Consider the following 18,060-nt stretch of genomic DNA (forward strand, 5'->3'; position numbering starts at 1 on the left):
AAGACAAAAAGGGAGAAGACTTAAATCAACAGAATTAGAAATGAAAAAGAAGTAACAACTGACACTGTAGAAATACAAGGGATCATGAGAGATTACTACAAGCAACTATATGCCAATAAAATGGACAACCTGAAGAAATGCACAAATTCTTACAAAAGCACAACCTTCCGAGGCTGAACCAGGAAGAAATAGAAAATATAAACAGACCAATCACAAGCACTGAAATTGAAACTGTGATTAAAAGTCTGCCAACAAACCAAAGCACAGGACCAGATGGGTTCACAGGTGAATTCTATCAAACATTCAGAGAAGAGCAAACACCTATCCTTCTCAAACTCTTGGAAAATATAGCAGAGGGAGGAACACCCCCAAACTCATTCTACGAGGCCACTATCACCCTGATACTAAAAGCAGACAAAGATATCACAATAAAAGAAAACTACAGGCCAATATCACTGATGAACATAGATGCAAAACTCCTCAACAAAACACTAGCAAACAGAACCCAACAGCACATTAAAAGGATCATACACCATGATCAAGTTGGGTCTATCTCAGGAATGCAGGGATTCTTCAATATATGTAAATCAATCAATGTGATACACCCTGTTAACAAATTGAAGGCTAAAAACCATATGATCATTTCAGTAGATGCAGAAAAAGCTTTTGACAAAATTCAACACCCATTTATGATAAAAACTCTCTAGAAAGTAGGCATAGAGGGAACCTACCTCAACATAATAAAGGCCGTATATGACAAACCCACAGCCAACATCATTCTCAATGTTGAAAAACTGAAACCATTTCCTCTAAGACCAGGAACAAGACAAGGTTGAGCCCTCTCAGCACTGTTATTCAACATAGTTTTGGAAGTTTTAGCCACAGCAGTCTGAGGAGAAAAAGAAATAAAAGGAATCCAAATCAGAAAAGAAGAAGTAAAACTGTCAGTGTTTGCAGATGACGTGATACTATACATAGAGAATCCTAACATGTTACCAGAAAACTACTAGAGCTAATCAATGAATTTGGTAAAGTAGCGGGATACAAAATTAATGCACAGAAATCTCTTGCATTCCTATACACTCATGATGAAAAATCTGAAAGAGAAATTAAGGAAACACTCCCATTTACCACTTCAACAAAAAGAATAAATCACCTAGGAATAAACCTACCTAAGGAGACAAAAGACTTGTATGCGGAAAACTATAAGACACTGATGAAAAATTAAAGACGATACAAACAGATGGAGAGATATACCATGTTCTTGGATTGGAAGAATCAACATTGTGAAAATGACTATAGTACCCAAAGCAATCTACACATTCAGTGCAATCCCTATTAAACTACCAATGGCATTTTTCACAGAACTAGAACAAAAAATTTCACAATTTGTATGGAAACACAAAAGACCCTGAATAGCCAAAGCAATCTTGAGAAAGAAAAACGGAGCTGGAGGAATCAGGCTCCCGGACTACAGACTATACTACAAACCTACAGTAATCAGGACAGATGGTACTGGCACAAAAATAGAAATACAGATCAATGGAACAGCATAGAAAGCCCAGAGATTAAACCCACACACATATGGTCACCTTATTTTGATAAAGGAGGCAAGAATATACAATGGAGAAAAGACAGCCTCTTCAGTAAGTGGTGCTGGGAAAACTGGACAGCTACATGTAAAAGAGTGAAATTAGAACACTCCCTAACACGGTATACAAAAATAAACTCAAAATAGATTAAAGACCTAAATGTAAGGATAGACACTATAAAACTCTTAGAGGAAAACAAAGGCAGAAAACTCTGTGACATAAATCACAGCAAGATCCTTTTTGACCCACCTCCTAGAGAAATGGAAATAAAAACAAACAAATGGGACCTAATGAAACTTAAAAGCTTTTGCACAGCAAAGGAAACCATAAACAAGATGAAAAGACCACCCTCAGAATGGGAGCAATATTTGCATATGAAGCAACACAGGATTAATCTCCAAAATGTACCACCCTCAGAATGGGAGCAATATTTGCATATGAAGCAACACAGGATTAATCTCCAAAATGTACAAGCAACTCATGCAGCTCAATATCAAAAAAAAACCCAATCCAAAAATGGGCAGAAGACCTAAAATAGACATCCAAAGAAGATATACAGATTGTCAACAAACACATGAAAGGATGCTCAGCATCACTCATCATCAGAGAAATGCAATTCAAAACCACAATGAGGTATCACCTCACACCAGTCAGAATGGCCATCATCAAAAAATCTACAAACAACAAATGCTGGAGAGGGTGTGGAGAAAAGGGAACCCTCTTGTGCTGTTGGTGGGAATGTAATTGATACAGCCACTATGGAGAACAGTATGGAGGTTCCTTAAAAAAAGAAAAATAGAACTACCATATGACCCAGCAATCCCACTACTGGGCATATACCCTGAGAAGAGCATAATTCAAAAAGACACATGCATCCCAATGTTCATTGCAGCACTATTTATAATAGCCAGGACATGGAAGCAACCTAAGTGTCCATCGACAGATGAATGGATATAGAAGATGTGGCACATATATACAATCGAATATTAGCCATAAAAAGAAACGAAATTGAGTTATTTGTCGTGAGGTGGATGGACCTAGAGTCTGTCATACAGATTGAAGTAAGTCAGAAAGAGAAAAACAAATACCGTATGCTAACACATATGGAATCTAAAAAAAAAAAAACTTGGTTCTGACGAACCTAGGGGCAGGACAGGAATAAATACACAGATGTAGAGAATGGACTTGAGGACACCGGGAGGGGTAAGTGTAAGCTGGGACGAAGTTAGAGATTAGCACTGACATATATACACTACCAGCTGTAAAATAGTTAGTGGGAAGCAGCTTCATCGCACGCAGAGAGATCAGCTCAGTGTTTTGTGACCACCTAGAGGGGTGGGATGGGGAAGGTGGGAGGGAGGGAAATGCAAGAGGGAGGGGATATGGGGGTGATATATATATACATATAGCTGACTCACTTTGTTATACAGCAGAAACTAACACAACATTGTAAAGCAATTATACTCCAATAAAGATGTTTAAAAAAATACATACCTATATATAACAGAGAAGTATATCCCCAAGAAAAGGAGTTGAGAAAAAATGACATTTAGGATAGTCATTTGGCTCACCTTTCATGAACTGGATGTGGAATACCTGCCACTATCCTTCAGAAATAAAAACTATAGGAAGTTTCATTTAAGGTGTAGAAATATGTTTGTAAGAATTACTAATAAACTGCAAAATTTAAGGACAAACTACAAGTTTGACATTTAGCAACTTATCAGTTATCTTGATCTTTTTTTTAAGAGATCTTAAAAAGCATCTCTGTGGAATTCTTAAAATTTGCCACAGAAACTATTTACACCCTTATCCCTGTAAGTAATAGTGAAAACTGTACACACACCCATATTATTTTGATGTGTCTTACAGTTGGAGATGTGAGAAGACATCTATAACAAAACAGTTGAAGAGCATTTTGCGCACATTTGAAATAGAAGTTTATAGGCCAGGTGGTTGTTTTTCACAGTAAATAATGAGGCTTCTTCCTATTTTACACCATTGTCTGCTTTCAGATTGGGGCTTCATGTATCAGTGATGCTTATAAAGACACCTTTCGCAGATTGACATAGAAGCTTGACTTACTCAAGTAAAATAATAAAAAACCTAGATAGTAGATTGTTTCTAGCATATTAATACTTTCTAGATGTGTAGGGGAAAAAGGAGCAGTATGTTTCATTCATCTTTTCTGTATGTGATTTATCAGTTCATTTCTCCTCCAGTCTCATTTTCTTCATATATGTGGTTTTTCTCCATTGAAATTATTATATTCATTTGAAAACTGTATTTGCAAATGATAAACATATAAATTTGTATTATTTAAAACTATACTTACTAAATGTTTGAGTTCTTGTTGTTTCATAACAGTGTGCTTAGTTACTGTGGGAAATAAGAAAATAAGATAATTTCTGCCCACCAAGGAGCACAGAATCTAGTATAAGATAAATGGACATGTGTGACCAGGTAGGGTAGGGATGGGATGATTTTGATGTAAGTATAGATTTAATATTCTCCAGATTCCAAATAGAAACTAGTTTCATGATTAGGAAATACTTTTATATATTGTCACAGTAGCATGGCCATGTGTAGGCGAGGCCAGCATAAGAGCAGACCAAGTTGGGGTAGGAATGTCTAAATCCTGGCCCTAGAGGATTTAAAAGAATCTTTCTAGTCTTTTGAAGTCAACTACAGGTACAGAAACAATAAATAATTTATGTTTGTACTTACTGCATATATAATCATCTCTTTAGACTTCCAAACAACTGCTAGTGTTCAGATAACATGTTTTTCTAAAGAAATATTTAATATTCGAGTACCAACAGTCTTAGTAACTCTCTTATCCCTCTTATGTGCTGAGTGCAGTCGGAGGAAGAGGAATTGGAGTTGGTGAGTGTGGGTTTCTGATTGAAGGGAGTTGAAAAAGATGTAGAAAGTACTAATTCTCTTCAGTGTTTTTATCTAATATCCCCTTTGTTACACAGATTTTTTTTCTTGCTATTAAATACTGTCCAAACATTTTGAATAACTAAACCAACCTACGGGTACTGCAGAGTCTGGTTTTCCTACTTATAATTGTATATCTTGACCCATTTTATTTGTTATAACTTTTTAGGGAACTTTGGGATAGAGCTTTTATAAACAATAGCTGTCCATGATGAGAAGACACATTAAAGAACTTTTTTAAGGAAAGATACAGAATACCTTTTATAGTTCCCCAAATTATTAATGTATTTTTAGAAAATGACTTCACCCTCACAGTTCCTCAGATTGTAACACACTGTCTTGTGTTTCTCTTTCTTTCAAAAAGATTACATCATTTTTGGTGAGGTCACCTTTTTTCAGAGTTAGAATTATTTCATCCTGCATGAGACGATCTGAACCACAAGGGGGTTCCCTGTTTATTAAAATGAATGTCTTTAATTTAACATACACAAACTTATTTTTTTTCTATCAGAAGATATTCTGTTCTTAAAAGTAGCTATTACCTTTTTTCCAAAACAAATGATTTCTATTGGCTTTTTTTCTAGAAATTAAATTTGACTAAAAATAACTTTCAGTTAATATATTTCTTTGGGAGCTAAAACTCAAACCTCACAGAACTGATCTTCTGATTTCACAGTCAGCTGCTAATTAGGTGACCTTAAGGGGAATAAAAACTTGAAAATGTTTAGTTTTTAGCATGGACAGAGGTTTAGATTGCATGAAAGCATGGGGGAAAGGCATCTGTTCATTTTGTTTACATTTTATTATTATATATATATATATGCATGCTGGTATGTTTTGCACAGTTGCTTTCTTTTCAGATAAGGTTGTCTGTGCTCTGTCCTCAAAACGAGAGATTGTTCTTTAACTTTGTGTTTACTCTCACAGTTTTGGATGTGGTTTCATATTGGTTAACTAAAATATACTAGCCAGCTTTTGTTGTGGTGTTGGATTATATCATGTGCAGATTTTAACTATCTTTTGGGGAAATACTGTACTTAATGATACAGTAATGATTAGCAAATGGATGTTTATAGTTCAAGATAAAATAATTCATCTTAGATTAAACCTCACTATTTATACCCTTAAGAAGTTATCATAAGTGCTTCCTTGTGAACTTATGGATTATCTAGCAATATGTTGCCCTCTAGTGGTTGTGGAAATCAGTGCCATTGAGCTTTAATGGGTAGAACCGATATATTGGAGTGTTACTGTTTTACAAACACACACACACCCCATCCCACCCACCCCCCCATCTTGAGGTCACATCAGTAGATTTCCATGGAGGTGAAGCTATGGCATGAATAAAGCTAGACCAAACCATGTTGTACTGTATTTTTCACCTAGTATTTGACTCTTAAAGTTTCAGTGACCAAATCTGTGAGAACAAATTAAATCCAAAGTAGATCTGTCTCAAAAATTCATTAAAATTTTTAACTTGATGCTGAGACAAAAATGTATTCCTTTCCCCATTCCTTAAAGTATACCCTCAATTACAGAATCTCAAAGGTAAATTTCTAAGTATTTGAAGACTATAAAATCTAGCAATCATAAAAATAAATACTTGTAATTAAGAAACAAATATATAACCAAAAATTGTATAGTCATTCGCATTTCTAAAACTTAAGCTAATTCAGACTCTAAAACTTAATCAATTTAAAATGCAGAGCTTTATGTGTCAGACCAAAATATAATCAGAAACACAATCTATTAGAATTCGGAAAGTTGTATAAATTGGCTTGAGCTCTAAAATATAATCATGAATGGCTCTGACCCCAAGTGAAATAAAGACAAGTGCCCGGAGCCTACACTAAAGACTCCTTTAGAACCAGGCTACAGAGATTCTTTTAGAAGCCTTGCAATTCTAGAACAACTCTACTTTATGACAGCTCCAGGGGAATAGCTATGGATCAGAAGGAATAAATATATTTACCTTTTTTTTTATACAAGTTATGTAGAAATCTTGGGCCAGAGGGTTTCTTAGAGTAATAATTTAAGGGTACTATCTTACCTTCCTGTAGTACTTCAGTTGTCTCAAAGCATTTCCCATCTGTTACCTTACTAGATTCTCACAGTAGTACTACAAGGCAGGCAGCACAATGATCGCTATCTTCCCCACTTTACAACTGAAGAGGTTTGGAGAGGTTAAATGATTTTCCCAGTGCTTAGGAATTAGTGAATCTGGGACAAGATCCAGGGCAGTATACCTGAATGGTCTTTCCGACATCCTCTAATTTAAGATTGGATAGAAAATACAAACTAAAAAGAAATAAAATGAGATCTGGATCCTTATCAAATGATCAAAAGTTCAAATATCTAGATCTAACCAAAGGCCTTTATCTGATTACCCTTTGAGATGGTGATAGAGAAAACTGAATCACATCCTGACTCTCTATAACCTTAAGGGCACTGAATTATACTTTTATTCATATGGCTTAGTACCCCAAATGTCAGTTATCAGGCTGTAATTTCTTCAGTTAGAAAAAAATAACCCTGGAGTTATGCTTTAGCCTTCTTGTGTTCTAACCATGTGGAACTTGGAGTCTGTCCTGTTCCTCTGATCCTCAGTTTTAGAAAGTGTTCGCTTAAGGCAGTGTCATGAGAAACTGCCCTGTCATACCCCTACACATAGAGAATGGTGACTATCTTAAACTGACTTGATTATTCAATAGTTGATTTCTTTTTTCATTCCCATTGTAGATAGGATACTATGTAGATGCTGTCAGTTGGCAAGCATTTACCATTTTTCATGCAGCCCTGTCAAAAGTACTTTATTCAAGAGCTCTCTACCCAAAGCTTCTCCTCTCATAAGAGTCAGGAGACTGTGTGTGAATCTGCCGTTAAAAAACAGTCAATAGGGACTTCCCTGGTGGTGCAGTGGATAAGACTCTGTGCTCCTAATGCAGGGGGCCCAGGTTTGATCCCTGGTCAGGGAACTAGATCCCACATGCATACTGCAACTTGAGTTCGCATGCCACAACTAAGGAGCTCGCCTGCCACACCTAAGACCCCAGGCAACCAAATAAATAAATAAATATTTAAAAAAAAAAAAAAAAAAAAAAAAAAAAAAAAAAACAGTCAATGTTGGATGATGTGGATGATGGGAGAGGCTCTGCATGTATGGGGGCAGGGAGTATATGGTAAATCTCTGTACCTTTCCTTCAATTTTGCTGTGAACCTAAAACTGCTCTTTTAAAAGTCCTAAAAAATCTATATCTAAATATATACATACATATACATGTACATATATATATGTGTGTGTGTGTGTGTGTGTGTGTGTGTGTGTGTATGTGTGTCAACTGCAGGATCACAGGGAAGGAAATATGAATACAAGCTGCACTTTAGTAAGCCATGGCTTAAAACCTTGTTAAATTAGTAAGTGCTGCAAAAAGTAGTTTTGATCCCTATATGCTCATGGACTTATAATCTCTATATATACAAATGACCTTGCTATCCTCTGGTATTTAAAATCTACACATATTTTATTTAGGGTAGTTTGGCTATCTTTATAGTGGCATCAAGTCGTCATTTATGCTAACACATAAGTGTTATCAGTCCTAATGCAGTTTTCTATTTTAAGGGTATATCTCTGACATCAGTAAACTCTATGAAAAAGACTCTAGGGGAAACTGAATAATTAATGTAAAATACGTCCTTTAAAAGGAAATATTTAGTTATTCTTATTAGTATTTTTAAGGTTTTCACATGATCACTGCTTCAGGGAATAATGACATTCACATCATAAAACTGTGAAAAATGTCACTTTTAAATTGAATGTTATTTTTAAAATATTAAGTTTGAATATAAATACTCACAGAATAACACTTTTACTTTTTTCTTCTCTCTCACAGAATACCCAGAGGATAAGCAGTTCTCAAGCCACTCAGCCCCTAGCTACCCCCGTGGTATCTGTGACAACCCCTAGCCTGCCTCCACAGGGCCTGGTGTACTCAGCAATGCCGACCGCCTACAACACTGGTAAGCCTACTCTGTTGCCTTTTGTGGGTTTTATTTCTTTGTTTTGTGCTCAACATGTGCTTTTATAATTTTTAAATAGTATATTTATTGAAATAAGTTATTTGCAGTTTCTTAGATTCACATTTGGATATGTTAAAGAAACACATGCTAGTCTTGAAAAAAATTAGAAAATACACATTGATCGTAGAAAGATTTCCCAGCATGAACTTTTACTTACCCCTGACGAAGAAACAACTAGCTGTTATCAAAATTATGGTATGCAGCAAGCGGAGCAAAAGGCTCGGCATTTTCTATATAGTTCTTGTTAAACAGCATCTCACTATTCCAGGCTTTTAAAATGAGGTGTTTTTCTGTATGCTGTGTCAACCTACCTTGGGAAAGACTGAGTCCCTTTGGACCTCAGGGCTCGGGGAGGTGGAGCTGGGTGGCTGTGCCAGCAGGTCATGTTTTCCTCCGTGTGACACCCCTTTTGGTTTCTGCTGTTTGTGCCTGAGGGGCAAGACCAGGAGCTTTCTTGTTTCTCCTCAGAGTCTGTCACTCGTCACCTCTGAGGGGAGCTTTTCACTCATTCATGCTTATTTAGACATTTCACTCCCAAATACCCTATTTGGAGGGTATATCAGGTAAATTTAAGAATGCTGCAGTGACTGAAGGGGTGCTTTCAGCCACGCAGGCTGTGTGGAGAACCCGACGTGCACAGGTTTCTCTAGATGTGCCATCATAGGGAGCGGCAGAGGACACATGGGGCTTCACTTTCTCACCAGCTGAGCCAAACACCTGATGCTTCAAAAGAAGGAAAAGAGGGAAATAGTTAAAAATACCTTGCCAGTTTTTCAGAGACTACAGTGCAGAGAATTTATTCTTTTGTGATTCTAATAAGGAGACTAATAAAAATCATCTAATTTTAGACTTCAGGATAAATGCTGTAGCACGGTGCTTTCACCCTGCTCTCTGGAGCTCCCAGAGGGGTGCAGAGCCATCAATACATTTGATTGCTGCTTTAATTCCAAGTAGTTCTTTTAAAACAGAAATAACTTTAAAAGGTTTTGTTGAAAAAGAAAGCCTCTTAGAAAATGTCTACTACCTTTTCCAACAATCAGTATGAAAAAAATGTCCAAATCCATCAGCTAAATCTAGAGTAAAGCCAGGGATTATGCATTCATATAAATTCTGTTTCATTGTCCTGATCACCAGCTATATGAGCAACACTATTCTAGGGACATACATTTTCTCCCAAGTTTATTCTGGAAAAGGAGACGGGACATACCTAAGTTGGTAACTATGGCAGGGAAGTCCTGAGTTGTTGAGGTTACCAGCTCATGCTCTGATCTCGAGAAGGTGAGGAAAGAAGGAAATCTGTGAGCTAGAATGTTCAGAGGAGTGTTGGCTGAGGAGATGGGGCTTGAGCAGGGTGTCAACATTAGATTACAGTTTACTGAGCATTTCATGACAGGTTTTTCCAATATTCAACTTAGATATCCCCCTGTATTTGTTTTTAGAAATGCCATGGGATTTAAAGAATCTTTTAAGTCCAGAAGGAATTACCAAAACATAAAAAATGGAGTCAGGTTCTGTCGAAACTGTCCATCACTTAGCATCAATCTCACTCCTTCTTTAACTACATAGTCTTTGCTCTCTCTCAGAGCACCTATTCTGTTTAATGTTACCACATTATCTTTAACGTATTTATCTATTTGCCTTTTTAAAACATGCGTCCATGTTTTGTCTTTTGTTAGTATATCAGCTGCGTTGTATGTGTGGCATGTGTCAGACACGTGCCAGTCAGTACAGGGATGAATGAGCAACATTTCAAAGAGTACAATAGTTCTGTGTGCAGGAATCATATAGACGCTTCCTCATGCCCATCCATAACACTCCCAGCTTCTCCACTTATTCATGGATCCATTCAGCACATATTTATTGAACACGTACTGTGTAACAAGCACTGTGCCAGGCACTGGAAATACAAGAGTGCGTGGTTAACAGTGGAATGTAGGGTCTATCAGAGGAAAAGACACAGGACAAACAGCTCTAGGAATAATTTATTACTGTCGTGTTAAGGGCTTCACTGAAGCTTCAACCTGAAGGAGCACGCGTGACTCAGCCAGGCAGAGTAGGGAGAGTGTTCCGGGAAGAGGGAGTACTGTGTACAAAGGCTAGGAGGTAGCAGGAGCGTGGCTGGAGGGATGGGACGGCTGTAGAGTTGAAACTACAGAGGTAAGTAGGGATGCATAGGCCTTGTTGAGGACTTTGGACATGAGAAGCATTGGGAAGCAATAGAAAGGTTTTAAGCAGAGAGGTATCATGACCATATTTTTTTTTGAGATCACCTGGCTACAGTGTGCATGGGGCAAAAGTGAATTCAAGGACACCACACAAGAGGCTACTGTGATGGTCCAAGTAATGGATACTGATGGCGTGAACTAGGGTGGTGGCAGTAGAGACGGTGAAACTTGGGCAGACTTGAGGGACAGTAGCTAGTCAACCAGACATGATGGTTGGTGGTGGAAGTAAGTACCAAGGATAACACCCACAGATTTCTGGCACGAACAGTCATGTGAAAGTTGGTTCCATTTACTAAAGAGAAGCAGGTTTGGAGGAAATGATGAGTCCAGTTGGGGTCATGTCAGATTTGAGGTGTGTCTGGAGAGACATCCAAGTAGACATGTCAAGTAAGTAGTTGGAAGGACTTGGAGGCACTGTGGAAGGCACAGTGTGATGGACCCCCACCCCAGCTTCTGTGGGGAGGGACAAGGCAATCTTAGAGAACACTAAATGAGAAAATATCCTAAGCAGAGCTATGCTGTTTCAACTCAGTTTCTTTTTTTAAAATGCTAATTCACTAGGAAGACCAATTTCTTTAAACACCTCTCTTGAGACATGAAAAAGAAGTTAGAAGAGTTTTTGCCTCCTCTCTTTAGAACTGGAAAAGACAAGTGTTAATGATGAACTGAAATAACTGTACGTGTGAATGATAACTAACATCCCACGACTTGGTCACAACGATTATGACTGAAGCATTCATGTATATTATGTCTTGTAACAGTTTTTTGATGAACTTTCATTTTGCATGCAGTCAGGGATCTTTGACAATTCCTGTACTTCAAACAAACGCAGTCATTTAATTGCGTGATAATGTAAATACTGTCTACGTCACTAAGCTTGGCACCCCATGAGAAGGGGTCCTGAGTCTTTCCTGCTCCCCCTGTACTTCAAGAATATGAGATGTGCTGATTTAGATGGAGTCAGGGTGAGCTGGAGTGTTTCTCTTTGTTCAGGAGGGTAGCAGTGGGCATATTTATTTAAAATAACAATTGTATAGGAACATCCTTTAGTGATGGCATTTTTATTATTTCTATTTACAAGTCCGGAAGAAGTATCTCAACTTCTTGTAAAATAATAAACTATAAATTATTCAGTACAAAATTTAAACCTTTTTTATTGAAATAATCCCAGACAACTGAATACAGCTAGGTCCTATAAACCTCCCCAAAGAAAAAGTTTTTGTGGGTTTTAGACCCATAAGTGCGTTATTTGATGTTATGAAGTACCTGGCTTCTCTCAACATAAAACTTTTGAAGCAACTAATTGAAAAACAGATTTTGCATGGTCCTTTTATTACACACACAAGCAACATTTCCTTCTTTTTTAGATTACTCACTGACTAGTGCAGACCTGTCGGCCCTGCAGGGCTTCAACTCCCCAGGAATGCTGTCTCTGGGACAGGTGTCAGCCTGGCAGCAGCACCATTTAGGACAAGCAGCCCTCAGCTCTCTCGTGTGAGTAACTAGAAATTTTCCCCAAATCTGTACCCCTATTTCCCAACCCCTGTCTCATTCCACTGCCTTTGAAGAAAGGCAGCCTGAAGGTATTCCGGCCTACCTACCACCCTTCTCTTTTTTTGCCTTGGTTAACATCAACAGACAAAGAGAATAAGAAAATGAGCTGTGCCCTTTGCTTTCTCCCCGGATCGTAGGGGTGGAGTGGTATCGTAGGGGTGGAGTGGTAGGGCTTGGGTATCTTATGTATGAATCAAGCTACATGGGATTCATGTGGTTGATCCCAGCCCACTGCATACACTGTATACCTCACCAAGAAGGGTTCACAAAAGAGAATGTTCCTTATGGACAGTGTGTGGGGATATAAGTGAAAAGGGTTTACAGTGGTGCCCAGGTAGGACCAGGCATCACCAGCAGAAGGAATGGTGCTTCAGTAGAACCAGAATAGTCAGCCCACAGAGCAGCTAGAGGAGAACATCCTAGATGAGGGGACAGCATAGCAGGCCCACGTGGCCTCCACGAGGGTTGGCTGCCTCACCCCTGCTCAGGACACTCGGGACACCCAGCCTACTAGCCTCCTGCCCTGAAAATCCCCAGAGAGCTTCCCTGCATCCTGAAATAGCTCCACAATGCATACTGTTATCAGTCGTCTTGGGAATTATGTCATGGTGAAAGGCACAGAGTATCTGAGGGAAATTTCTTTGCCTACACAGGTGTTTGGCCCTCGGGCCTTTGCAGAGCATCCTAACTGAACACACTAAAAATAGCCATGCAAAGGCAAGTGGAAAAGGCTTGGTGCTCAGACTGGGGGGAAAGCCTGTATACACTCTACTGTGTCCTACTCTGAGCAAGTGACTTAGCCTTTCTGAGACACTTTCCTCATCTGGAAAATAGGGTGACATGACTGACTTCTGAGAGCTGCTGTGAGAATAGGTGACATGTTGTGCCTGTCACAGAAGCAGCAGAAAGGAAGAGAGGAAGCAGAATTCAAGTTGCCATATTGTTCCTCTGCCATTTTGGTCCATGTACAGCATTAGTCACTGACACTGTTTTGGATCCTTCAGCTACAGAAGTACCAAGACTGGGTAACAGGACCAGTCACTAAAAATCTCAACTGTACTTGTTTTTTGTCTACCAGGGATATATAATTTTTTTCTGTGCCAAGCACTGCAGGAAACACCAAAACTGGTCTTGGGGAATTCTGACAGTATTCCAGACCCTGGACTCTTTTCAGTCGGGTGGTGTCTGTAATATTCCATTTATGCAGATGCACTCACAAACCATCTACCATATCTTTTTTTTTTCCTTCAGTGCTGGAGGGCAGTTATCTCAGGGTTCGAATTTATCCATTAATACCAACCAAAACATCAACATTAAGTCAGAACCAATTTCACCTCCCCGGGATCGAATGACCCCATCAGGCTTCCAGCAGCAGCCGCAGCCACCGCCGCAGTCACAACCCCCCCAGCCGCAGCCGCAGCCACAGCCGCGGCAGGAAATGGGCCGCTCCCCTGTAGACAGTCTGAGCAGCTCGAGCAGCTCCTATGATGGCAGTGACCGGGAGGACCCACGGAGCGACTTCCATTCTCCAATTGTGCTTGGCCGACCCCCAAACACTGAGGACAGAGAGAGCCCTTCCGTAAAGCGAATGAGGATGGACGCGTGGGTGACCTAAGGCTTCCAGGCTGGTGTTTGTACTTTCTGTTACTGCAGTGAACTGCTCTACATATCTAAGTTGGTAAATAAGGACATGAGTTAAATATATTTATATGTACATACATACATATATATCCCTTTACATATATATGTATGTGGGTGTGTGTGTTTATGTGTGGGTGTGTGTTGCATACACGGAATCAGGCACTTACCTGCAAACTCTTGTAGATCTGCAGGTGTGCATCCCATGGCAAACAGAGCACCCTGTAGGCAGAGTCTAGTCTGGCACTTCATTGGACTACTTGTTTCATAAGATAACCAGTTTTTGCAGAGAAACGTGTACCCATATATATAATTCTCCCACACTAGCTTGCAGAAACCTAGAGGGCCCCTACTTGTTTTATTTAACTGTGCGGTGACTGTAGTTACTTAAGAAAAATGCTTTGTAGAACAGAGCAGTAGAAAAGCAGGAACCAAGAAAGCAATACTGTACATAAAATGACATTTATATTAATTACCCACCTGGCATGGGTCTCTGTTGCAAAGAGGTGCATGGGAAAGGGCTGTTGATATTAAAAACAAAAAACAAAACAAAAAAGCCCCACACATAACTGTTTTGCACGTGCAAAAACGTATTGGGTCAAAGAAGTGATCTTTAGCTAATAAAAAAGAGAGAGAATAGAAAACACGCATGAAATATTCAGAAAATATTAGCCTAGAAATATAGAGCATTAACAGTAAATTAATATATTAAGTTATAATTGGAATATGTCAGAAGTTTCTTTTTACATTCATATCATAAAAATTAAAGAAACTGATTTTAGCTCATGTATATTTTATATGAAAGAAAACACCCTTATGAATTGATGACTATATATAAAATTATATTCACTACTTTTGAACACATTCTGCTATGAATTATTTATATAAGCCAAAGCTGTATGTTGTAACTTTTTTTTTTAGAGAATAGCTTTATCTTGTTTTAACTTTCTAGTTTTATTTTAAGAGGGGGAAAAAAAACAAACAAAAATATCTTGCAAGCAGAACCTTGGAAAAAAAAAGCCATGAACACTTATTACTCTATATGTAAATTAAAAGTTGAGCCAAACTCTTTGTGTATATAGAATCTTAAATATATTATCACCTTTGATGTAAGTACCTATGTATTGTATGGTCACCAGATTAAAAAGTATATTTTTGTGGATTGCCGCCAATTTAGGGGGAAAAGGCGAGATCCTTATTAAGTAGAGTATTCACTGTTTAATATTTACTATTTTGTTAAATATACTGTACTTTGGATTTTAATTATTGGCCCAGTCTTTTCAGAGGATTGTATAAAGGGGTTTCTCCCCTCACTGGTGGTGAATGTGTGATGTTACATTGTAATCTTTGTGCTGTATGGGTTGAGCATCATTATATATTTTATATGTGTATATAAATAGCAAAGTGGCAAAAAAAATTGGTGTTAAGTTCATCCTGCATAAATGTAAAATGTGTTGTGACAGATTTTATAAGGCATTATTTAAAACTTGCCTTTTGTGAGGAAAAAATATAGTAGAAAAGCTGACCTAATTTAATTAATATTAGAGAAAATGGCAAAATAGTTGATGAGCACAAAGGTTTTATAAGTGGTAAATGATTAGGAAAAAATATTCATGGGGAAAGGGGTCTTTTTTCCTTGACCCTCTAAAATAGCATGATGCAGCTGGTTACAGAATACTACCATGCCGGACACTCTGTGCATCGAATGACACTGCAGTGTGGGGAGCAGTCCTCTCATGGTGCCGATTCTTGGCACAATTCTTGCCATCCTGATGCCCTCAGCTGAGATGCTGACCAAGGCCTTACTCTCACAGGAAGACAGCTAAGTGGTAACAGCAAGCTTGGCAGGTCCCTGGGCTTGTGCCATGAACAAAATTCAAAGTCCTGTATGTCTTTCATCATCGATTTTTAAATACTCCCTTTCCTGAGAAACTCAAAATAAGGGTTTAAAATTACTGCTATTTTCTATTTTAAACTTAATATTAAGCAGCTACCTACAATTTTTACTTATGTTTTGGTTTTTCCCCCTAAATTGCATTCCTTGTGATGTTTTCCTCCTATGCTCTTTGTGACAAATCATCAGCCAGACTTCCTGGCTGACACATAGGTAGTAGGTACAGGATAAACGTGTGGCATTCCCAGCTGCAAAATGGAATTCTGCTTTTAATGACATTTTCGGTAGTAAATTTTGATAGAGGCCAAAAAAGGGAGGGCAATATGCTTTGTCCTCTTGTCAGTTTAGACATTTGGCTCTTATTCAGAAAGGACTGGTTTTTCTTTAAAATATACTTATTTTACTGAACTACTTACAGGCACATTTCTTCATGAGGTCACACCTAATTGAAAGAAGACAGTTTCCCAACACTGAATTTCCAGGATAATCCTTACCACTTTGTAAACCATTTATAGCTTTGGAAGTGTTCAGTGCTTCTTTGGTTGTTATTTATGCATGTTCATGAACTTCTGCTGTACATGGGATAGGAGTTAACACATTCACATTTACTGTCTATTTTCTTGTGTGCCTTATGAGATGGCTTTTCTGACTGTATCTCAATAGTCTTTCTTTCTATGCAGGTTTATAATCAGTACAACTACTGTTTTCTAAAATAATATTACGCAAGGCTCGGAGTTTGTATTTCAATTACACTGACCAAGTAACAATGTATTCTGTTTTCAGGAACTGAGTATTTGACTGTTAACCCTTTTCCCATATACCCAGTGTGACTTAGAGCATATGGACTTGACAGAGATGCCCTCACCCAGACCCCATGTACGAGCACATAAACATACATGTCTCCTGTTGGAAACCAGCTCAGAGTGGGGAAGACACTAACTGTGTCACTTTAGAACCTACTTTTCTACCCTTTTAGACTCATGTGTTTTGTATGACACCATCATAAGAAATTTTATCCCTGCAGATGAAGTATTTTATTACTAAAAGACAAAAACAAAAAAAGCTTAAATTGCACTGGTTAAAGTATGGTTTCCAGCAGCTGTACTTCCTTCAGCAGTCTACCTGGTACTACATTGAGAGTGAAAGTCACCACTGTACATTTACAGATGGTCCCAATCAAAAATCAACCTTTTGAGCCCTAATTATGTCCATTGTGTTAGAGACTAAATCAGGGGTTTGTTCTAAAAGAACAATATATGTTTTACCATTTCCTTTTACTGTAAGGACAACTAATAAAGCATTAACATATTTTCTGTATTAACCATCATGCGCACAAGAAATACATAGTAAATAAGGAACCAGAAAACTCCTGGCATTGGATCATAAGAAGCTAGATGATTAGAATGTGAAAAAGATTTTACAAATGTAAAACTTTTATTTCTCTGTAGAAACTTCACTTTGCTGTGCAAGAAGACACTGCTTTGCTATATTTAAAATGGCTTTTTTAAAAGAGATTTATGTATTTGGTAAATGTTTGTAGTCAACAGTTCACACAAGAAGCTGTACACGGTTTGATCATGTAAAACCGTTTGGCGGCACAAGCTGGACTTTGTTGCCATCCTTGAGATGAACCTTTTAAGAAAAATAAGTTAATCTCAATTTTTCCCTGAATGTGTTTTTTTTCTTCATTATACAATAAATATTATAGTGAACTTTTTATCAAATGGTTAAGACAATGTTAGAGGTTGTTGTAAACTCTTTGTATCCTGCACTCACTACAGTAAAGATGGACTGGCTTTTCCTGTGTACTCCAGACTCTGTCATGTTTGCCACCAGTCGTCCTCTTTTCCCTTCCCCTTCCTCTCTCCCTCCCCTCCCTTTCCCTTTCCCTCCTCCTTCCCCTCCCCTCCCCTTTTCTGCTTGCAGGTCCCTTTCACATGCTTTGAGATGTCAGGGAAACTGTTGGCGGCACCCCGCCAGCCTCCCTGTATTGGCTCCCGAGGCCTCTCCTCCTGGGGCGGCCCTGGACGCTTTAGGAAGCAGCCAGGGATCCAGTCCCAGCATCAGCCAGCCTGGCCGTTCTGTGCATGCTGGTGTGGATACATTAAACCCATTCAGTCTCTGATCGCGGCTTCCT

The 18,060-nt window shown here is 38.4% G+C and overlaps 1 protein-coding gene across 8 annotated transcripts in view; it reads left to right on the forward strand.

Annotated features, from left to right (window-relative positions):
• The window catches only part of MEF2A (myocyte enhancer factor 2A), a 174,566-nt gene extending 156,835 nt beyond the window's left edge, over nucleotides 1-17,731 (forward strand). For 5 of the 8 annotated variants that reach the window (XM_032621898.1, XM_032621897.1, XM_032621900.1 and 2 more), the window contains 3 exons: nucleotides 8,426-8,552; nucleotides 12,205-12,331; nucleotides 13,643-17,731. In XM_032621898.1, the coding sequence (XP_032477789.1) occupies nucleotides 8,426-8,552; nucleotides 12,205-12,331; nucleotides 13,643-14,006 (618 nt within the window). In that variant the 3' untranslated portion in view covers nucleotides 14,007-17,731. Of the gene's footprint in view, nucleotides 1-4,454; nucleotides 4,479-8,425; nucleotides 8,553-12,204; nucleotides 12,332-13,642 lie in introns of all 8 variants that reach the window. The other 3 variants (XM_032621893.1, XM_032621895.1, XM_032621896.1) reach the window with 3 other exon arrangements.
• The last annotated feature ends 329 nt before the right edge of the window (nucleotides 17,732-18,060 follow it).

This window comes from Phocoena sinus, chromosome 2, assembly GCF_008692025.1.
Source record: "Phocoena sinus isolate mPhoSin1 chromosome 2, mPhoSin1.pri, whole genome shotgun sequence".
NCBI lineage: Eukaryota > Metazoa > Chordata > Mammalia > Artiodactyla > Phocoenidae > Phocoena > Phocoena sinus.